At 38.4% G+C, this 24,301-nt stretch overlaps 1 protein-coding gene across 1 annotated transcript in view; it reads right to left on the reverse strand.

Moving 5' to 3' along the window:
- Window positions 1-24,301, reverse strand: part of PLEK (pleckstrin) — a 29,480-nt gene continuing 5,179 nt past the window's right edge. The window contains exons 2-9 of the mRNA XM_026668474.2: window positions 12,620-12,775; window positions 10,530-10,711; window positions 9,911-10,002; window positions 8,645-8,829; window positions 5,814-5,918; window positions 3,943-4,026; window positions 1,737-1,806; window positions 1-675 (exon numbers count right to left, since the gene is read on the reverse strand). Coding sequence (XP_026524259.1) covers window positions 536-675; window positions 1,737-1,806; window positions 3,943-4,026; window positions 5,814-5,918; window positions 8,645-8,829; window positions 9,911-10,002; window positions 10,530-10,711; window positions 12,620-12,775 — 1,014 coding nt within the window. The 3' untranslated portion in view covers window positions 1-535. The remainder of the gene's footprint in view (window positions 676-1,736; window positions 1,807-3,942; window positions 4,027-5,813; window positions 5,919-8,644; window positions 8,830-9,910; window positions 10,003-10,529; window positions 10,712-12,619; window positions 12,776-24,301) is intronic.

Raw genomic sequence — 24,301 nt, forward strand, 5'->3', positions numbered from 1 at the left:
TTTATTTTGTTAAACTTTATTAAAAATATATTTTCTTGAAAATATTGTTTACAAGGAAAACGTTTTTCTCCCCAACCACCATATGTAGCAATTATATATAACATAGATATCATATCCATTCATTCATCTGCTTCAGAGTTACCATATAAAAGAAAACAAAGTGTAACAGAAGATCCTAATTATATGTATGATTACATTTTAAACAAAAAAATTGGGGGATTTGGGATCCTTCAGATGCTAGTAAACTGGTTCCCTCGCCATCCCTTATCGTTGGCCATATTGTTGACTGCTGGGTGTTAATCAGCGGCATCTGAAGATCTATAGATTATCATTCCTCTTTGGGATAGAGGAAAATAGAAAAAAACTGACCTATGCAACATTAAATATTCTGCCAATTCTAAAACAAGCTATTGTTAAATAACAGTTTTAATTTAAAACCAGCTGATATTCCTTCACAGAGAGCTACTGAGCAGGTAAATCTCTTTTGAGGGTTTGTCTTTTTTTCCTTTTTCTTTTTGCTAAAACCAAGAGTCTTTCATTTTCCAGTTCTAGAGACAAGCTGAATGGCCTTGATCCATTCTGTACGTTCTGCAGAAGTGGCTGCTTGAAGGACGTAGTGCACTTCGCTTGCAGTAATAATCTCAAAGAGGTTTCCCTCCACTTCATTTTTCTTGCCTGATTTGGAGAGAGAAAAAGGGGAGGGAGGTAAAGTGAACAAAGGACCAGGGAGAGGGCTTGTTTCAGTACTTCTGCCTCGGAAGAAATAATTCATTCCCATTCTTACTGGATAACAAGCAGGGGTGGGCTGCTGGAGGTTTGCAGGGGTTCAGGAGAGCCCCTAGCTAAGATTCTGTGCAGTTTGAAGAACCCCCAAATCTCACTCCTGGCTGCCCACCCCACCCCTGCCCCCTCCCCCAGGAGTCTCCACACAGCCCGTTTTGGATGCAGGTAAGTGCAGGGCATGCATGGAGGCTCTGGGAGGGTGAAAAACGGGCCTCCCAGAAGTTCAGGAAGGCTGGAAAAGGACCAGTTTCTGGCTTCCAAAGAGATTCCGGAGGCTTGAGGAAAGCCTCCAGAGCCCGGGGAGGGCAAAAACACCCCTAGCACCATGGTGCAGGAGGCTGACTAGGCCCTGCCCATCAGGGCCACACCCACCCAGCAACCGGGCAGGGAACGTTTTGGTAAAAATTTTGAAACCCATCCCTGATAACAAGCATACATGAAACTCTTTGCGCTTCCATTTAATCCACATACAACATTTCTACCTTTATAAGCCACCCCTTCTGCTTATCTATGTAGAACCAATTGGTCCATTATTATTTTTTATGGCCTAAAGCTAAGCTGCAGATTAAGCCCTGCCACCTCCCAGAATTGGATTCCACCTCAAAGAGAGAGAGAGAAGGAAGGAGGGAGGGCACCTCACCTCCTTCCTGACAGTAGAAAAACAACAATATATAAAATATACTATTTACGTATATAACATGCAAATGCATAAATTAATATTAAGATATTTATATTTATTCATAGTTAAGGTATAAATGAACTAATGTATAAATAAATCAGGGTTGCCTTGGAATCAACACTTTCCCAGATATTGGGAGTGAAAAGACAATGTTATTAGGTATGCTATAATTATCAGAATGTACAAAATCTCATGGGGACTCCCCTCACTTTTCACAAATCTCTCCAGAATTGCCCTAATGCTTTTAACTTAAGTACTCCTGCTTAATGATTACCATCTGATGTGTCTTCAATTGCCGTCACTACACAGCCCCTCAAGTGGATGGCTCCAAGTGGCTCTTCTCCCTGAAAGAAATTTCATTCAATATTCATGCAGACCCAGACTTCAGAAACGAAATGGTGATCTAAAGACAGTGCTGATTTTAGCAGTAGAATGCAAAAGTGGCATGTAGACCAGTTCTTTGTAATTTCTCTCTGGATAAAGAGAATATTTGAGATTGACCATAAAAGCTCCATACAGCTGCTTCTCATGAGGAGACTGCAAGATAGCAGTTTTACAGTAGATTTAGAGCTCTGGGATATGAGGCAATAGCCATCCTGCGTAAACCATGGTTGATTTCTTCAAAAGGAAACTGGATTTCATAATCTCTTTTCTAATTACTTTGGAAGTTGCTTGTTAACTGTTTTTCAGCTACAAGGAATCTTTGGAGCAATAGGTTTTACAGCAACAGGTGAGTTTCCTTCAATCTTAGTAAGAGAAGTTTTAAATAAAACTTTAAGCACTTAATTTGATTTCTTTTGGACTAAGCAGCAAAAGTGTCATTAGAACTCTGATTTTGGAATGTTTTAAATAAACTAAGAGTCCAGATGGATTTGAAATAATATTTTGGAATTAACCATCAAAATCCTTCCCACGGGAAAATACTTTTCATTTAAATTCTCTTTAAATTTTTCTTTAAAAAAGGTAAGATGAGACTTTGAAGACTGAACACTAGAGAAAACACTAGAGAAAACCTCTTTCATTGCAATTAAAGAGAATTACACTTAAATTTGACTTATTAGTGCAAAATAAAGAAAAATATTTTAACATTAGATGTACCTAAGGATATTTTTAAACTCTAGACCTTGAAGTTAATTTTAAGAAGTTGCTAGAGAGGAACAAATCTTGTCTGATAAGACTGAGACTCGTTTAAAGTGGATTTTAAAAAGACAGGCTAGAAGAATGACATGGAAAAAGATACCACACATACAAGAGAATCCAGTTGATGTCTCAATAATTGAACAATTAATAATTAAAAGGGATGTACAAATAAACCAGGAGATAATTTTCCTCTGTTGGGTTTACAAATGAGGTTTGTATTTTGAGAGAATGGATAAAGAAAAAAATGAAAAGAAATCAAGTTCTGGGACATTATTTGGAGTAGATATGTATGAGTAGTTTTGCTGACATATCAAGCAAAGACAGAGTCTTTATAGAAATTCTTAAGGAAACATATAAAGAATAAACTGTAGTGAATGGGACCTTACACACTGTGCACACAAGCCCTATACTTCCTTATATATTGCTTATCCCTTTCCTGACCTCATCAAGATATCAGAAGGGATCCTTTTAAAAAGGAAGGAAGGAAGGAAGGAAGGAAGGGAAGGACTCACATGTCTTAGTCAGATGTGTGGCTTAGAAGAAACAGCATCATATTAATTTAAAGATCTCTTCATGAACTATCTGACCTGGGGAACCCCCTTGTGAGGAACCATTTCATAACAATTTGCTCTAGGTCACAGTTTCCCTATTATTACAAATAATTTTGTGGCTTATTGGATTTCCAACAGCTAAATGAGAATGTATTTTCTTTCAGTAAATTTTTTTGGTTGACCTTTGACTGAATAACAACAAGAAAAAAAGGCTGAAGAGGAATAGATAAGACAAGAGTTGTTCAAACTCCTTTTCAGACGTCTTTGCCCAACACAAAAAAGTCAAGGAGAAATAGAGATGGTACCCAAAGATATAAGAGGCGCGATCCCATTATCTCTGCAGTTTTGTTGTCACATGTGCATAAAAGAATACTTTTGGTTGTCCAAGTGTTTGAAGAATAACAAAATTTATTCCTGTACAGAGACAATGGAGCAGTCTTTCCCACGCAGATGACATCCAGATGTGGTGGACATCAAAAACTAAAAACCTCAACTACCATTGATTCTGGGTGTTAAAGTTCAGTACTACCAGAGACAAATGTGCAAAACTATACAAATCCACAAGAGTTATCTACTCAGGAAAGGGGCATCATTAAATGATGCAAAAAGTTACCACATCACTTAAGGCTGATAAAACTTACTTGAGCTTTGCTATGAAGGATAGGTGCTAGTAGTAAATTAGGGGTGCTAATAGTAAATTAGTAATAAACATATTATTCCTACAGTGTTCAGAAGGTGATTTCATCACCACATAGCATTTCAACAAACTTGAGTGATATACCCACTTACCGCCGCAGGATCATAGTAATGCATGTAGGCGGGGTCCTCTCTCAAAACAAATTTCCGCACTTTCCAGTTTTTCCTTCTATGACCCTAAACAAATATTTAAGAAAGCATAATTTTTAATGTTCTTATGTGCAGGCATAAATGTTACCAAGCCTTATTCTCACAACTGAACACGACACTTTAAATTATTCTCATTCTGATAAAATCAATAGCAAAGATTCCAATGATTTTATTGGACTTTACTCTGATGATCCAATTGATTATTTTGTTTATCACTATGTCGTTACATTTGACATAAACCAGGCTCAATAACATCTATCCTTAGGACTACAAGTGATTGCTGAATTCCCTTTCTGCAGGTCTTAGAGCCCTCTTGTTTTTGATTACTACCATTTGGCTGAATTTGATGATTCCATAATCCCATATTTTTGAGTATGTGTGGGGCAAACAGAAGCAGCTGTAATGCAAACTAGGAAATGGATTTACTATTTTAAAACAATATATTCTATCTGTCCTTCCTCCAAATAAAGGGTGGGCGGGTATTGGGGGAAGTGGGTGTAGGAACCCTTTTGTCTTTCTCTCAGGTATGTGTGATTCTACCCAGTTTGTTTTGCCTTGTTGCCTCCTTAACTGTATAGATCCTGACCATAAAAAGATTGTCCACCTTTGATTTAAACTCAGCCACCTGTACGTATTTATCATATAATTACATTTAATATGAATCACATCAATTATGTGCATACAAACTTTCAGTGTATGGGTTGTCTTCCTAACTTATAGTCAAGCTTGCTTTTTATTAATAAAAATATGAATAAAAATCAGTTCTGGTTTTGTCTCCCCCACCTTTTTTGTGTTTCTTCCCCACCCCACCCCACCCCCTTTTTTTTCTTAAAAATGCTTAGTAAAAAGCTTGCTGTAAAAGTAAAGAAAATGTGTCCAAAAGCAAAATGGACAGCATAAAAGGCAATTCAATAGACTTTTACATCTGGTAATTTGAGATTTTTAATGAAATAGATATAAAATGCTTCAAGTTTAATTTGTTAAAGGTTACGTCTTTCTCTGAGTAAAATTTACTAGTGTATTAAATATGGGTAGCAAAAAATAAGAGTCAAACTTTATGGCTTTGAAACTCGTTTCAGAACTCATCATCAATTCTGCTGTAGGTCTTGATCATTTCCACAAAACGTTGCGATTTTTAAATTTTCTGCCACAACAGCATGAATCAAGTCGGAAACTCAGTGAGTCACATGCTTTTAAGTCTTTGAGTGTTATTTTATGTGAAGTCCTATTGTAATTCTATTAAAGCCATATCTTTCTGTCTGGAACAATTGGGACATCAGATGAGTGTTACATTTAATCTGTACTACTGAGGAAAATGACGGTTATATTTTAGCTCTCTTTCCAAAGCTGTTGCAAGGCCAGATGACATCTTTTTTTAAAAAATCATTTACTCATATACCAGTAATAATCAGCTCAGAGAACTGGCATGGATGTTCAGTAAATCTAGACTTTTCAATACCAGTCCTGCCTTCTGATGTTTATTTTTTTTGCCTCAAAAGCAGCTGAGCTTTGTTTTTCCCTTTTCAAAAAAGCCTTCCACCTCTTATTCTGTTCTGTGGGTTGAAACAAGTTAGGGGCTGGTGAATGGGGTTGGCAAGCTAGCTCAGAACATTTGCAGAGTGACTGTATCTCCACTAGCAACTGATTGCTGCTTATCAGTGCTACAGTGCATGATGCTGCAGGTGCAGAATGTAGCCAGGAAAATTCAGAGAATGTTCAGTACTTTGGTGATATTTTTAGACCAGCTGATTTCACACACATATATTACGTAAGTTTATATTTTATGTAACAAAAAAAACAAGATATACACCAACCTGCTTCAGCAGACAACCCTGTTTGATCACCAGGCCTCTGAATTCTTCCTTGAAGATTGCGTCATCATCACTGGAGTTGCCCTCACAGAAGAAACCACTGTCTACCTATTTGAAGACATTGAAGAAGCCAAGTTGATAAATGTCTCCTAGAATAGTTCAGGCTGTTAAACAATGCTAGCGTTAGTTGGACATTTAAAAAAAACAAAAACTTCGTTGTAAACAATGGAGAAGCCATTGGCTTATCTACCAATTATTTCAATAGGGACATTTTTTGTGTGTATCCACTTTGTCTTTAGAGCAGAGGACAAACAGACAAAAACTTCTTTTCGTAGTTTGCCATAGCTGCTTTTCCTTCTTGACAAATATATTACTAACTTTATCTTTTATGCTATAAACAGATTTTGGCAGACTTTGCCTAGTCCTATGCAACTTACCTGTAACCCATCCCAAATGAAATCAATCAATCAAACGAGCAGCTGAGGCTCATATTATAAGAAGGGCTCAGTTAGAAGAGACTGTAAAGTTTGTTGCTTGTGTCTTAATACACAGAATTATACAGCTGGGTGGAAAAGTGAAAGTGCATGACAAAAAGAAGCTATTCAGCTTGGTGAGGATAAGCTAAGGACTGACATCAGTGTTGTTCAATCAACCGAGTATGATCTCTTGAAACACTATTAACATACCTTGCCAGATTAGGGTGAGTATGGCCAAGTAGAAAATGCAGCAGCCAAAATAAAGGAATTAAATCTATCTATTAAATGTCCTTTAAGTAAAAGATCATCTTTTTCCAAGTAGTACGTGGCCACTCTATCTTACCAAACTTATATAATGTGTAGCAGTGGTGGGATTCCAATTTTTTTACTAGCGGTTCTGTGGGCATGGCTTGGTGGGCGTGGCAGGGGAAGGATACTGTAAAATCTCCAGTCAGAGATGGCATTTGCCGGTTCTCCGAACTACTCAAAATTTCCGCTACTGGTTCTCCAGAACTGGTCAGAATCTGCTGAATACCACCTTTGAATCAGGATCCTAAGTAATTTTTTAACACAGCATTTGCACAAACATATAGAGTGAAACTCAACGCTAGTAATGCGTCACCTTCCAATTTTTTGAATCTATTTTCAACAATTTAGCCACTATGGTTTATGGCATTATGAAGATTATGGCCACAGTGGATGGTCTATCAGATTGTTGTCTATTTTCTAGCTAATAGAGGACATGTTGTGTGAGTCCAGTTTTAAGCTATACTAGATTGGTCTGACTATTGGTCTGACTATAAAACAGAGGTGATAGGGGTCAACTTTTATCATTATTTGGAATTTAAGAAGTAAAACATCTATGCAGCTTTCATCTTTCTTTCCCACCCAGAATAATATTTCATGCCATAGAATATAAGTGGAAAATGTTTTTAAGCTGCGGGATATGGAGTGGTTGATTGAGGAAGGTATGGTTCAATTTACAGATCATATTCCAAGTGGTGATAAAAAACCCCTTGGTGGTTATCATCAGATTGATCAGCAGATGTTTTGCAAGCAGATCCATGGTTAATTTATTCCTGAAGCTCACTTGTGGGACAAGTTAAGCAATTCTAATAGAGAAGAAGCAAAAATATCTGAAGTCTGGTTGGATTGACTCTGTTTCCAGAAAGCATATATGTTGGACTAATATCTATGGTTAACTATCACATGATAAGAAAAAATGGCAAAGTCTATACATTTGTAATCAACAATTACACATTACACATTCCTATGAAATGACAGCTACTACAAAGGAATTCTATACTGTACTGACTCAGTTCAGAGCCTCCATAAAGAGGGTGATTTATTTTATTTTTTTTTTTTTAATTATTATATTTTTATTTTTTTGTTTTTTATTTGGGTTATTAAAATAAAAAAAAAAAAAAAAAAAAAAGAAACAGTAGGACGGGGGGGGGGGGGGGGGGGGGGGCCTTTTCCCCCCCTCCATTTATGTTGTTATTTTTGGTATAAAATGCTGAATCACATTTCTATTAAGAAGAAGTTATCAAAATATTTTTTAATTAATAAATGCCAGAAACCTTTATAACTGACTGACAGATTAACAGGACAAAGTTATGCACATCTATTCAAAATTAAGTAAATCCCCACTCTGTTTGAAATAGATGTGCTTAGAATTTCATTCTAAGGCACAATTTAATTATTAAATCATTCTGCAATTTCTATACTTTTGTAATGCAAGCTGCTGTTACTGTAATCAAATACATAAATTAGCTTGGCGGATGTTTTCACACAAGCTCAGCCTCAAAGTAAAAAAAAAAAAAAAGTCTTTTAACAGATACTTAAAGTACCTGAAGTGCCTGATTTGCATTCACCAATATATAAAAATAAAGACAATTAATTCAAGAGAGTGACTTTGGACTGCAAATTTGGTGCAGTTTTTGGGGGATGAGGGAGATGAAAGTTATCAATTTTTATTAATTTATTGAAGCCTTATGCCAGAATCACTCTGGGAGTAAAGTTAGTGCAGAATTTATATGTGTTGCACACGGAAGCATAAAAAATTTCAATTTTCAATTCTTACCGAGTGTGTATGTTGTTCAGACTGGCAGCTGGAGAAGCATCTGGTCTAATCTAATGCAATGTTTTCTTTTTTCTTTTAAATTGTAGATACACACACACACACTATATATATCTATGAGTACAGCTTTTGGGTTTTTTTTGTTTAAAAAAGAGTGAGATAGGGAGAGCAAGTAATGCATTAGATGAGACTAGATGCTTTTCTTATTGCTTGTTTGACAGCTTTACTCCATAATTTTTTCTGTGATTACATAAAGAAGACAACATCTTGACACTTACAAAATAATAATAGGCATCCTCCAAATCCAAGAAGGAACTTTCTGATAGGCCTTGAAGCGCAGTCTTTGATGTATCATCAGCAGCCTGAAAGTAGCCTTCATTCAATAGGGCAGATGCCAGCACTATACCCTCTTGCCGATTTCGTAATGAGTTGTTTGACAGTAACCAATCAACCACAGAACTACCTGATGACAAGGAGAAGAACAAAGGATGGTCACCAAAGATACATAAAAAGTAGTAGATATGGTAAGCATTAAGAAAACAGAAAAGCAAATCCCCTGATGGTGATTAACTCTGAATCTTATCTGAGATAGATTGCAAACTTCTAGTTTAATGAAAAGAAGAACTAGGGGTGACATGATAGCAGCATTACAATATCTCAGAGGCTGCCACAAAGAAGTAGTCAAGCTATTCTCCAAAGCACCTGAGGGTAGGACAAGAAACAATGGATGGAAACTAATCAAGGAGAGAAGCAACCTAGAACTAAGGATAAATTTCCTGATAGTTAGAACAATTAATTAGTGGAACAACTTGCCTCCAGAAGTTGGGAATGCTCAAACACTGGAGGTTTTTAAGAGGAGTTTAGACAACCATTTGTCTGAAATGGTACAGTTTCCTGCTTGGGCAGGGGATTGAACTAGAAGACTTCCAAAGTCCCTTCCAACTCTTTATTCTGTTATTCTGAATTAATAAATGCTGAAGCGAATGTTTTTCTGATGTCTTCAGAGAAAGTTTTTGTAAGCATTAGCAGTTGAAAGGAGGAGTGACAATTCCTTGTAGTACTTCCCATTATAAAGGGTACTCTAAATTTCTTCAATCAACTGAAATCACATCTCTCTTCCTTTTACAACATTTTGGTAGACTCATCAATTTCTGGAAAGTATGCAGTCTTAATTCTTTTTGTAACTCATGTTTTGTGACAAGAAGTTGGATAGTAAGAATATTAGATATGCCTGGGATTAAAAATGTAATAGTTAATAGCTACCAAGCTTTTAGAAAAGTGGACTGTAACATATATTCTTTGTTTTGAGAAATATTGGAATGCAATTTGATTATAAGGATAGGACAGGACATCCTTATCACTAGAATTGAATGCCTCAGATTATTTTTATTTATTTGTGCAATTTATTTGCTGCCCTTTATTCCTTATTTTATGTCATCGCTATAATTCTGTTTTTTAAAAAATACATTACAGTTCCATTTTTAAGTATATGTTTTAATTTACCTATTTTGTTGTTCTTTAAGCAATTCTTAACAACTTCCTACCTGTAAAACAGTGGTTGAACGTTTTCTTGTCTTTTTCCAGCTTCATTTCCCGTATCCCCTTGTTAGGGTCTTTCATAGAGAGATACAAAGCGCTGTGCACAAAACAAAAGGTATAATATAACCACACACTGAGATTTGTTTTAAACAGCAAGAAGTAAACAAGTGTTTTAAAACAAAGCAGCAACATGCTGAGCTGTGATAATAATAGCATAGCATTTAGATTTATATACCGATTCACAGTGCTTTACAGCCTCTCTAAGCAGTTTACAAAGTCAGCATATTGCCCCCCAAAAATCTGAGTCCTGATGAGAGAAAGTAATAAGAACAAAAGGCTCAGAACTGAAATTGGCTCAGAATTGTTGCCAAAGGAAGTATTTAAACTGCCTGAGAACAAGAAAGGGGGGGAACACCCCTTTTTTTCTGAGACCAAAACATATATAAGGTACGCTTTAATTCCAGCTTGTTGATGTAGAAAAAAATAGGAATTTGGATGGCAAGTTTCAACAAGGAATAATTCAAGCAGCTGCTTCTGTAGCTGCCGCATAAAAATAAAACTTTTGAAATAAAAGTATTTTCCCATTTTCCACTTATATAAGCAATGTTTAGCTTTGGGACACACCTCAGATTGATGGTTTCAGGAAGCCTGATAGATTTCTTGGTTGATTTCCTGGAAAACCGTTGCCCTCCCAAAATGCATTTGATGGCCTTCTTGATGTCTTTCACCCAACCATCTCTCTCCTCAAGATGAGAAGCTTGGAAGATGTGATCCTGTTGTTTGGCTGTTGTGAGTTTAAAGACAAACTGGAATAGGAACACATTTTATTGTTAGCCCACATAAATAGGGGTTGTTGTTTTTTGTAGGCAGCTTATGTTAGTAAGTAGTGTAGAATAGATCGTTTATACCCTAGCTAAAATGTCTAAACAGGCATTAACATTAAAACAACTGGAAAAAAACAATTCTGTTGATTGTTAATATAAGAACTCTATGCTGAGAGATGAGTGCCTAGTTTCATTAGCTCAGAGTTAGAAAGAGAAATGGTGATAGAAAAAAAAAGGAAGAGTGCTCAGTTCTGGATCTTTTGGCATCCTTCAGTGGCAAATGGGCCACTGAAACACGCCAATTCCACAGCACTGTAGATATGCTCCCAATCTCTGCTGAAATAGGGAAAAACCACATCTCCCCTCAGTTGTACTAAATATGATATGTTGTCTCTTGTCCATTTGCCATTGTATATACCACCACAGTCTGAGACGTGGATACTACCATACTTTAAAGCTGAAACTCTCCTCAGATGATCCTTAGATTTGACTAAGAAACAGCAGGAACCATAAGAGCTATTCAGTTTGTTTACTTCTATATGGAGTGCACCAAAATACTTTCCCCTTACTATTTTATCATATAACTTTTAAATAAACATCTCCTTATTATTTGGACAGGACGTTTCAGTGAGTTCTGATTGTCTGAAGAGAGATTTGGTTCACTGTGTATCGATTCACGCAAAAGTATCTACCTTAAAATGCCTACAGGGGGTAGAAAATAAATAATCTATCCACAGTTTAAAGATTTCAATGATTTTAAAATTCAGAAGAAATATGGGTGGAAGCAGCACAGTTGAGTGTTTAAATCCCATTCCTGCTAGCCTGCCGTACAAGGAGAATGGGGAAAGGGAAGTCTCCTTTTTCTGAAAACATTGCACAATCCTACCTAAAGTGCTCAGCTGAAAAGAGAGGAAATTCTGTTATACTAAGCATTCTAGGCCAGAGCAAGACTGTCGTTTGAAATGTGTTAGTAACAAAACCACAGGATTGTAAAAACGGTCTTCACAGATGGCTTGAGGGAAAAAAAGGAAATGTGCACATGGGTTGCACATGAATCCATTTTTTTTACTAATGATTTTATTATTATTTTCTTAAAAGTATTGTGGTAACTACCCAGCCAAAGAAAATTGTCTCTAAGATCAATAGCTTTTCCATTAACTTTGCTGACTTTTTTATATTCTTCAGTCACAGGAACAAAAGAAACAGCTATGCTGGATCCAACCAAAAAAACTATTTTGTTCAAAACTCACTGTGGCCAATCCAGTTTCTATTTGTCATTAATTATTTGGCTCTTTTGGCAGTAAACAAAAAATATAATTTGGGATTACTGGTGATGATGTTACCTGCACTGCCAAGGTTTTATTCCTATCAACACTTCCTGCTGGGGACCACAAATATGATGTGATGGGGTCATGTATGCTGGATGTCAAAGGCCAAGAATAGGGCATGGCCTATGGACATGTGCAGCTTTCCATCACTTCTCTTACAGACACTTGAATCTCATATTACATCCTATGGGCAAAAGTTTGGGGTTGGATGAGGTGGTTCCCCTGTGAAATAATTAGGAGAAAAATAAACGATAAGATTTCACAAGGCATAAAAGATTGATTCTGCCTTTTAGACCATCCCAAATTCCAAATGCACCATACCTTGGAATGATGCCTTCAGAATAATTTCATCCCATCCCATCCTACTTGGTGATGTCATAATATTTTATATATATAAATATGTACCCAGGAAGGCTACATATTTACATACACAAATACACAGGCAATGTACATATAGTCCTTAAATACACACCCATCATCCATTCCCCTTGAATGCAAAAGGTGTTGTCTACTCTTGAGATAGGCCTTACCTCAGCATGCTTCAAAAAACATAAATACTCACCGTTCTCTTAGTGAAATCCTGGCAGGGACTGGTCAGTGTGCTGCCCTTGAGGGGAATCATTCCTTTAGGATTGTTATCAGTCTTCTTCTTAAAGAATTCAATTCCATCTTCTGACAGCACTACCCACATGGGCTTCCAGGTATTAAACATACTCCCCTGTATCAATCAATTAAGAGGGTATTATCTACACAGCCAGGGATGGCACAAAAGGAAGTTTTTATTGCTTTTTAAAAGAAAGGTTTATTTTATTTATTTGATTTGTCAATTGCTTGCAAAATAATAGGTATAAGTATAAACATGAGTAAGAATACAGAAGATAGGTACGATTAAATGGGGACAATAGGACAGGAACAGTGCACTTATGCACGCTTTTTATGCAGGTTATCAGAATGAATATTCACATTCCAGGAATGGGTTGATATACACAGTTTGCTTTGCAGCCATTTTCCCACTGAATGTCAGCAGGTGATTTCTGAATGCTGGATAGTTACAAACGTAATTGGCTTGTGATCACACTGGAGAGACATGGGACAATGTCCTTTAGTGGGGCCCATGCTCTCTCTTAGGCAGTCCACCAGTTTAGATTCTTCTCTCTTTTTCTTTCTGCACTCTTGAAACACATTCCAGTGTTTCCTCCCCCGTAATCAGACAACAGTACTACTTCTGGATGCTTCTGGAGTTTCAGTATTTTGCATTGAAAATAAGTGTAAGACAACATGAAATGGGGTGGGAGCTCTTGACTGCAAGACCCATAGGTATGGCGATATGACACCACTAAACCTGATCTGTGAACCTGCCAATAGTCAGCCCTGCCTTAACTTTCCCAACCTTGATTCTTGGAAATGTATTAAAGCTACAACTCTTATAATTCTACAGCCAATATATCCAAGGGGCACAGTTTGAGCTTCAAAATCTGTGATGGGTGGTGAGAGTGCTTCTACACACACACACAGAGACACAGACACACAGAGACACACACAGACACAGACACAGACACAGACACACACACACACACACACATCTATCTATCTATCTATCTATCTATCTATCTATCTATCTATCTATCTATCTATCTATCATCTTCAAATAAAGCTTGACCCTTGGATTTGGTTAAAATGACAATGTCAACTGTTTTAAACAAAGAGATTTTATTTAGTCTTGTTTCTGTTGGGATATTGCTTCTGGTTTTTATGCTTGCGATAGGAAAAAAATGAAATTTAGAATCTAATTTCAAGATTTAGTAATTGTGTAGTTATAGAGCTGCCTTGTGCTAATTAGAGGTAAAGTAAAAAGTTGAGGTTGTAAGTTAGTCTTTTACTATTTTAGAGAGAATGGGAAGTCAACACTTTTCTCTTTTCTCATTTTTTTTAAAAAAAATCCTGCATCCCCCTCCCTTTTTTTTCTTAATCCTTATTTTCATTATATTTTATGTTATAATAAACTTCAATAAAACACATGGTTTTTTTTAAAAAAAGATAAAGCTTGGCCCTCAGGAACTACATGGACACAATCATGATTATTTTGGCAATGGGACAATAAGGGTTTGCCATTGTCTTTTCTGAATTTTTTTTTTTAAAGAGTTTCGGTAGTCCTTGATCATTTTTGTGAGGGAGTGAAATTGGGATTGCTGCCTGTGTTTCGGAAAATCAGCTGCAACCAGCAGAAACCCTGCCCCCACACTTCCCTCAGGCACTGAGACAGGCACTCATAAATTTACTTACAGGCATCCTAGCTGGTGTTGCATCCGCTGTCTTAATTGAGCCACACCCTGGTGTTTTGACAGGTGTGACAGCCAGAGGCAACTTCACCCCACCCAGTCTTGAACTTACAAAAACAAACACTGACAGAATGAGAAAAACGCGTGGGTAACAAGAAAGGCCTACAGACGAAGAAGCAGAGGTGACATTTGCTCTGCGAGTTGGCAGCTAGCAAAAGCAGGCAAGAGGACTTTCAATTGTCATGACCACAAGCTATGATGAGCAGCATATAACAGTGGAAATCCTGCTTGGAGCTTGGAGTTTGCCTGAAGCTCAGCAGCAGCTGGGAGAGGAACAGCTACACTGGAAAGCACCTCATCCCCCCCCCCCTAGTGCAAGAACATTTGGAAAAAGCAAAGGTTTTAAATTACTTTAAAAACCTGGAGGTGTATTTTGAACTGAATATTAACAGACTGGTGGGACTACAATGGCTCAGTGGTTAAAAATGTTGAGCTTGTCAGCTGGAAAGCTGGCAGTCCAGGTTCGAGCGCCGAGCACTGTGCAATGGGGTGAGCTCCTTTTACTTGCCTCAGCTCCTGCTCACCTAGCAGTTCATGAATAGATAAATAGGTACCACTTCAGTAGAAAGGTCACAGCATTCTGTGCGCCTCAGCATAATAGTCATGCTGGCCACGTGACCATGGAAGCGTCTTCCATGGTTCCCTCAACTAAGAAACAGAAAAGAGCAAGACTTCCTAGAGTCAGACACAATTGGGCAGGGGGAAACTTTACCGTTGAATTAACAGACTGAGTATAAAGGACTGAGCATATACATATATACTCCTGATCTGACCCAAACCCTTCTCCAATAAAACAAACATGAACCAAAGGGAACGGAAACCTTTTAATGATTCTTATGAATCCCCGGTTAAAAGGCTGCTGCAAACTAATTAACTTTGATAAACACAAGCCTCGCCAAAACTGTGCGAGGCTGCCAAGAATAACAGATAAGAAATATTTTACAACACAAGAGTCTTCAAATACCAACTTAAGATACTGCAATGTCCACGAGGCTGGAGTTTCAAAACGTTTTTGCTTCCTACAAAGAACTTCTGATTCACAGCTGGCTTTTATTTTCTTGAAGGAGGGGCCATTACCTTGAAGCCTTACTCCCAAGTCGCCCGTGCTGCTGCAGCTGCTCTTTCCTACAAGCAACCCTACGCGCATGAGCACTTGGCACAGGCTCCTCAAGAACCTCCTCATCGCTGCTGCCAGCCCCCACAATATCTGAAGGCAGCAGTCCATTCCCTAATGGTCCTGGCCCCTCACCTGAGTCTTCGCTCTCCTCAGCCGTCCGCACCTGCTGCTGGCTAACCACAACAACTCCATCTGATACTAAGCAGGCTTGATCCTGCATAGCTTCTGAGTACCAACATGATTAACCAGGTGCCGCCATTTGCTATTCCTCAAATTTATTCACTACAATAGCTGTTAGCCCTCTGGGATAAATAAAATAGGAAACATGACTAGATAAGCTGACTCCATATTTTTGTAAGACAACATTAATAGAATCTTGTAAGTCTGATGGTACAAACTTCCTGTTGCCATTTTTAACTGTCTGCTCCACTAAGATAAAGTAGGTCCTTCCTAAGTTTCTTCCTCTGACCATTAAACACTTGGGGGCTCCCCCTTCTCTCATCTGATTGTTTCCCAGCCAGTAACTCTTTCTCTCACCCCTCAAAGTCATTCACACATTCCATTACAGGAACTTTTTTATTCTTTAAAAATATTTCACTAGCTTTTTCTTTGCTTAATGTTTTGTTTTGCTTTCACATGCAGTAATGCCATTTTTAATGTTTCTTGTTTCAACTAGGGTTCCCAAAGGGAAAAAGTTTTCCAGACAGCCCAGGGATCGGGTTGAGAGCTCACTCCCATCCCTCTTTACTTCAGAGGCATTTTAAAAAACCAAACAGAAGATTCAGGAAGGATTGTGGGGGGGGGGGGAAGAATTGGGGGAACAAGAAACACTGGGAAAGACATTAGCTTAAAATGATCTTTCTGGTGTTCAACACGAAGCAATTAATATGGTTGCCTAAGCCCTCGCAGAAAAAAAAAGGCATGGAACAGGAAATTTAATGTACCAGGATTAAGAAAATAATCAAGGTGCATAGCTGATTACAAAGTCAATCAGTTTGGAGAGGGCAAAGGATTGCAATTGGTGTCTTTAAGTTTTTGCAAAAAATTAAGGTACCTGTTATATTTTTTTGAAAAGAATACTCCTCTCATCGCAAAATACAAAAAAAATAAAAATAGAAATCTGAAAAACCCAGTCCCATCTATTCTGGAATTTTCTTGGAGCTGCAAAGGGGAAATTTGTGGAATAGTGTTGAGCTAACTGAATATGTTACATAGTAGCAAGAGCAGCGCCCTTCTAGAAAATTCTGCCATTGCCTAGTATGATCAAATCCATTTCAAACTTACTAATGGTAAAGAAGAATAGGGTTTACTGATCAGAATCATAGAATAACAGAGTTGGAAGGGACCTTGGAGGTCATCTAGTCCAACCACCTGCTCAAGCAGGAGTGTCTACTCCAAATATTAGCCTCTAATAACTGTTTTCCTTTGAAAATGTATGTGTATATGTGTAGTAGCTAAGGAATAATTTTTCAAAATGTGATAAAGGCTTAGCTCGTGCCCGAATTCACTGTAATCGGGATCTGAATTTGTTTTTAAGTATTAAAGTCATGAAAGATGTGAATAATTTAAAAAGCCCTGTGAATATATCTAATGTCTTTAGCTCCTCCTTGAATGAATCATCAACAGATGCACAGAAGCAGACTTTATAGGAGAATGATTTAATTTCCCCATAGGTCTAAACCCATAGGTCTAAACCTTGCTAACAGGCACTTGATAACAGGTTATGAGCTGTAGCAGCAGCATCAAATCAAATCGAATAACTTATTTATGATCTTTGACCAGCCTTTGCAATAAAAGGGTACAGTAAAAAGAAAATAGTTTAATACAGCAATTAGTTATTACGGAAGGGGTGGAAATAATATGACAATAAAGCAGCATATCTAATTAAAAGTTTTGCACAGTTGTGTAACTTGGCATAAGACATTTGACCACCTAATATATGAGTATAGGGTTAGCATCTCTTAAAAAAAATGTAAAATTGATCTGCATAGCCCTCACATTTGGAAATTGACTGGGGCAATCAGGGCATGTCTTGGTGCACCATAGAAAAGGCACTATAAGAGGACACGGGTGAGAGTTTCTACCTTCCTGGAAGGGGCAAAGACTCTGAATCAGGGGTGCCATGAAATCTTCCGTCCGTAGAATTGATGGGAGGACATCAAAACAGGCTGTAGAAAAGCCACTAAGCACTATTTCCTTACTGTTAAATTGGATAAGTAAACATCACCACCCCCAATAGAGGGCTTGTGATTGTCTAACAATGGGTGGTAGAATTCAGGGCATTAGTGATATCATTTTGGTTCTCAGTCTACCCGATTGTCTCTTTTACTGTATCATCTGCAGGTGAATGCTAGAGAACTACCATTTAAATTTCCCATAACCCTCCAGAGGGAGGGGGAGTCTTGTTGATGACCTTATGGAAAATTAAAATGCAGCTGCCGATTAGTAATCCAAACAATATCAGCTGGAGCTATAGCAGGTGCTTGAGGTTTCTGTTCACTGGTCTTATCCTGAAGAGTTTTTTTGAAAGGCACTTTTAAATTGCTACAACATTGGCATCCTTTGTATACTTCGCTCAGCTTTCTGTCCCTGTGCTGCAAAGGTTGGTTTCTTCCACTGGCCTTTACAATGAATTACTACTTGAATTAAAACTACTGTGGGAGAAATTGCATAGCTGACCATGCAGTTTCTTATTAAAAGTTATTGCATGAATTTCTTAACTCCTTCCCTTCCCTGAACGATTAGAAAGAGGGTTAAATGCTCTAACCTGGAAATGATTATTAGAAGATTTGTTGTCCAGAAAATGGTTTGTATAAATTTCCACAGGGACTTTAAGATCCCTTACAAATGTAAACATTTATAGAACATAGATATTATAACCCTTGATTTAGAAGCAAGTTGACCTAATTAGCACAACAAAGAATGTTCTTTCTCAGAAAGCTCAAACTGCCCAAGGACCTGCTGATACAGTTCTACAGAGGAATTATTGCACCTCTGTAACTGTCTGGTTTAGTTCTGTAACCCAACAGGACAGACACAGACTTCAGAGGATAATAAGGACTGCAGAAAAAACAATTACTATCCATCTGCCTTCAATCAAGGACCTGTATACTGCATGAGTCAAAAAGAGGGCTGTGAAAATATTTACAGACCCCTCACATCTCGGACATAAACTATTTCAACTCCTTCCCTCAAAACGATTCTATAGAGCACTGCACACCAGAATAACTAAACACAAGAACAGTTTTTTCCCCCGAAAGCCATCACTCTGCTAAACAAATAATTCCCTCAACACTGTCCAACTATTTACAAAGTCTGCACTACTATTAATCTTCTCATCACTCCTTATCACCCATCCCCTCCCACTTGTGACTGTAGGACTGTAACTTTGTTGCTTGTATCCTTACAATTTATATTGACTGTTTCCTAGTATGATTTGATTGCTTATTTGTACCCTATGACTATCATTAAGTGTTGTACTGTATGATTCTTGACTAATGTATCTTTTCTTTTATGTATACTGAGAGTATTTGCACCAAGACAAATTCCTTGTGTGTCCAATCACACTTGGCCATTAATAATTCTATTCTATTCTATTCTATTAGGTAAACTGGAGTCCACTGGAATTGGTCAGCCAATAAATTTAAAATAGTAATAAATGCAAAATTACAGCAGACTAGCACTAGGAATTCTGAAAATACAGTGGTACTTTGGTACTCATCATTAATTGGTTCCGGGAGGCATGATGAGGACCAAAAACGATAAGTAGCAATTTTTCCTATAAGAGATAATGTAGTGAGTCACAAGGCAGCTGACACTGACAAGTTGTAGCTTATGTGTTGAGTACCAAACAAATAATGACTATCAGGACAACATTTCGAGTCAAAATGCACTGAGTACCAAATTTAATGAGTTTCAAAGCAGTTGAATACCAAGGTCCCACTGTAATAGAAGTTTCCCATGTTGATGAACCCAGAAACAGTGAGGAAATTATTTTATTTTTGTGAAGAAGGGGACAGAAAATATATGCAGGGAGCAGGAAAAGCACTTGAGTATTGGTGAATAGGTAAAGAGTGACTGGCTGACAATACTGTATCAACTTAACCAGAAAGAATGAGCACTGCATAGTTGGTGGTTCCCAATTCATATCATCCTGATTGCAAAAGACATCTAAAACTAGTCCAAAATGCCAGCTCCAAAATTTGTTCCCATTTAGTTAAATTTACATGGCTTCTTTGGCAAGATCAAGAAGGATCTGTGTCTCCCAAAATACAACAAAATTCAAATGAAATCTCTAGCGACATTATATGTAAGTTTTTTCTTAGTGAATAGCTTGAATCCATGCAACTGTATCGCATTTTCCTTTACAGAATGAAAAATAAAATCTGATAGCTGGAATCCTACAGATCTCACTAACTCATCTGAAACCGGGATCAAAGATCAAACCCAAGGGAGAAATTCTTGCCACAGGAATGGTGTTATTTTTATGGGTGCTGGGAAGGGAACACTCAAAAATGAAGAACTAGCATCCATGCCACTTCCCTAAACCTTTCCTTCTTCTTTTCTGTTACAAAGAAGTAATTTCCCCAGGTTAAACAATCTCTTAGATTCAGAACCCAAAATCTTACCACATACACCGTGCTGCGGAGTTAAGCATGTTATAGCCTGCGTGCACAATTAAATAAAGCCTTCCCATAATGCAGTCCTAAACACATTTATCTAAATCCCATTAAATTCTGATTTCAGCATCCATATGCCTAGAATTGCACTAGTACTCCTTTTCTGGCTGAATTACCATGGCAATGTACTGTACTCTATATAGTTGCCTTTGAAGGCACTCCATTTCAACTGAGCCAAATGCAGTAGTTTGGATGAGGGAATGGCAGAATTGTGCCAATTTCAAAGAGAACTATCTTTTTTTCATGCTCAGTTCAATTTGTTTTTAGGTTCTTCCCTGCTTCTAAATGAGACCTACAAATGTGATTCTTGCAGACCCTTCTTTCTTTTTTTAAAATTGAGCCTTTGTATGAGTTTTTGTTTCAATTTACTGTTGACACGGTTTCTATGACTATGTTTTACGACGTGCTGTTTTTAATTTGCTTACAGTTTTATATGCGTGTCTATCTATATCTTCAGCACTATGACAATATGGGAAAACAATCTTTCAAATGATGTATGTTAAACAATCATCTGAGGATTTTCTCCCATACTGACACAGCATTAAGGAGATGAAGGTCTGGGAAAGAAGACAGGAGGAGAAAACTTAGATGTGAAGGGAAAAAAATGTTTCATTTATCACATGATGCCTTTTTCCCTCTAAGCCTTCACATTTCTAGGAAACGGAGAAACGAAAAATAAACCAGCAAGGAACAATATCAGATCAGTGCTTCAGATTCTATTCTTGTCATTGCTCTTATAATTCATTAAATATTTTATCTGTATACTGGAGCCCTACTTTAGTTCCTCCCATATTCCATTTAATTTGCTTTTGTGGTCTTAGCATTTCCTGATTGGTCTCTTTGCTAATCATCCCTCAGGACTAGGTTCCTGCAAGTCCCGGTGATCCACAAACCACAATTCTATTTTAGCCCGGTGTAGATCCAGTGGGTAGTTTATGGAGCAATATCTCGTACAAATTTAGCCATTGGTGTTAATTGAATACTACAGATAAAATGTAGATTGGTGAATTAGATGAACGCAGCCCTGATTTTGCAGTTTAAATTGTCCAAGTTCCCATTAGTTGAAGGCAAGTTGACTGAAGTCATGCCACTTCTTGAATGCAGCAACAGATAATTCTCTACCCACTTTCAGGCCATTGTAAATGTATAAGGTTTTGAAGTTGGCTTCTCTTCTAAGCCCACCTATGTTCTCTGTGTAGCAATATTGTCCAGGACTGCTACATTCTCTGCTGGTCAGCAGCTGGCATTTAGTTTATTAGTTTTCTGCCTTCTGCACAGAGGTGGATTTGAAGCTGTACAGATGCATATAGATAACTCAACAAGACGTCCATAACAAATTACATTTATTAGTTCATCAGGTATCCTCATAACTCACGTTTGTGATGAAGTTCTTCTTTAATGACCAATCCTTTGTATATCTGCCTTGTAGTAAAAGATGGTTATCTCCTAACTCATCTCGTAGCAATAGAAACAGCTCTCATGAGTTAGAGAGTTCAGACAAAGAATGAGGAAAACTCCCCCAACCCATCGAAGGTCAAACTAGTGACTAATCAGGATTACAGATGTGGTCACGTGACATGGACTACATTTCCCAGGATACTTTTAACTACAGTTACCATGATGCATTCCCTTAAGGGGACAGCTCATAATTCCTAAGTAACTATCCAATTCCCATCGACTGGCTGAGACAGCACAATCCCCGCCTGGAATTGTAAATTCCACTATTAAAGGAAAAGAAAAAAATAACTATAAACTAAGATAAGCATTAAACAGTAATACTAACTGAATAGCATATAACTATATAACTAAGATAAACAGTAAGCTGTATAACTAAGAGAAAAATAGTAAACATTAATAAAGCATCAAACAAAGCAAAGCATGCAAAGCTTAAGGTTCAATCTTCAAGTTCGGCCTTTCTCCGCAGCAGCACAAGGTCGGTGACCGGTCTGGTGTAAAACTTCTTGGTGAAAGTCTGCTGGTCACAGGAGGAGTCTAATGACCTCACTATCAGAACCTTGACTTTGGCGATTAGTCCATCAGAGCTGGGCAGGGTTTGATACACAAGTCCCATAGGCCACGCGTTGCAATGCATATCCTTGTCTTTCAGCAAGACAAGGTCTCCCTCTTCGAGGTTCAGTTCTTTGGTCTTCCATTTATGGTGGTCTTGTAGGGTAGACAGATACTCTTGCTTCCAATGGTTCCAAAAAGTGTTAGCAAGCTGTTGAACATGTCTCCATTGTTGTTTGTACAGGTCCTTAGAATCAAAGTTTCCTAATGGCAATCACCTGTCTTCTGAGTTAGCAAGGCAGCAGGAGTGAGAATGGTCAGATTCTCAGGATCTGAAGAGACTGGAACTAAAGGTCGACCATTGATGCTGGCTGCGACTTCTGCCATAAGGGTAGATAAAGTCTCGTGTGTCAGTTTAGGTGCTTTTGCTAACATCGAATCAAGGATCCAACGAGCTATTCCAATCATGCGTTCCCACACTCCTCCCATATGAGATGCGTGGGGAGGATTAAATATCCATGTGCATTTGTTGGCTTTAAGGTAGCTGTTGAGTGGCGAGTCAGGGCGAATGCCGTCTTCTATCTGTAGTTCTTTACAAAGCACCTACAAAGTTCATTCCACAGTCAGATCTGAATACCTTGACTGGGCCTCTGTGGGCTTGAAACCTTCTCAGGGTGTTGATGAAGCAAGAGGCATTCATAGATTCGATGACTTCGATATGGACCGCCTGAATGCTGAGACATGTGTTGCCCATTGTTTGCTGTTAGCTTGACCGCCCCTGGTCTGTCAGGCAGACATGGACCAAGGGCCGAATACATCGAGGCCTACATTGGTGAACAGTGGGTCAGAGCTCAGGCACTCGGGTGGTAGGTCAGCCATCATCTGGTGTAGAGTCTGGCCTCATTGCTTGTGACAATGGAAGCAAGACTGCAGAACAGTTGTAATACATCTTTTGGCACCTACGATCCAGAATCCACTTGCTCTGAGGGCACCTTCTGTGAAGTGGAGGCCTTGATGATGGATTAATTCGTGGTGGTGTTGTACTAACAACCTCGTTACATGATGGTTAGCCGGAAGGATGATGGGGTGCTTGCTGGGTGAGTCCATTTCTGCTTTGTGTAGGTGACCTCCTACTCGCAGTACTTCCTGGTCGTCGAGGTGAGGGTTCAGTCTCAGAAGTGGACTGGATTGTGGTATGGGCTTCCCTGCACTCAGGCATCTGTATTCTGATGGATATGCGTCTTGTTGCATACTTCTCAATATTTGTCTCTCAGCATGAGTCTGGGAAGTATGACTTGAAGCCTTTCCAATAACCGAGGAGATGGACGACTGTGCAGACGAGCGCAGTTATTCCCAGTATGAGAGGTTTCCATTGGGAGAAGCGTTCAAAGCAAGCAGGTTTCAAGGGTCCTATCTTCTCGTGATGGAACATCGTTGCTAGGCAGACGACCAGAGGGATGACCAGTTCTACCTTTTTGACTAGAGGTCGAATGTCGCCATCATTATCTGGATCTAGGAGTTCATACAAATCTGGTTTTTCCGGCTCCAAGGCGTCTGTACACCACAAGAACATGGGACCTGTGAGCCACGTAGAAGTTGATAACTGGGATGCAGGAATAGACCTTGTCGCATGATCTTCAGGGTTCTGATCCATTGGAACATATCGCCACTGCACTGGTTTAGAAGATCTCCTGATCCGCTCAACTCTGTTGCTCACGTAATTGTAGAAACGTCTACTCTCGTTGTAAATATAACCCAGTACCACTCTGCTGTCTGTATAGAAGGTGGTGGGTTCTAAGGGAAGATCTATCATCTTCGTTATCGTGTCTGATAGTTCCACTGCCAGCGCCGCTCCGCAAAGTTCCAGCCGTGGTATAGTGTGACCTTTTTGCGGTGCTAGCTTTGCCTTTCCCATGACGAATCTGACATATATGTTGTTCTCTCTGTCATAGACTTTGAGGTATGCCACGGCTGCTACTGCCTTAGTGGAGGCATCCAAAAAAACATGTAGTTACTTTCTTAGTGCCGTGGTAGGCAAGATGGGAACATACATGTGATGTAGGTGCACATCTTGGAGACAACGGAGAGAGTTGCACCATGAC

The sequence above is a fragment of the Notechis scutatus genome, chromosome 1 (genome assembly GCF_049901735.1).
Source record: "Notechis scutatus isolate UNSWTSFEM ecotype Mainland chromosome 1, rNotScu1.2, whole genome shotgun sequence".
NCBI lineage: Eukaryota > Metazoa > Chordata > Lepidosauria > Squamata > Elapidae > Notechis > Notechis scutatus.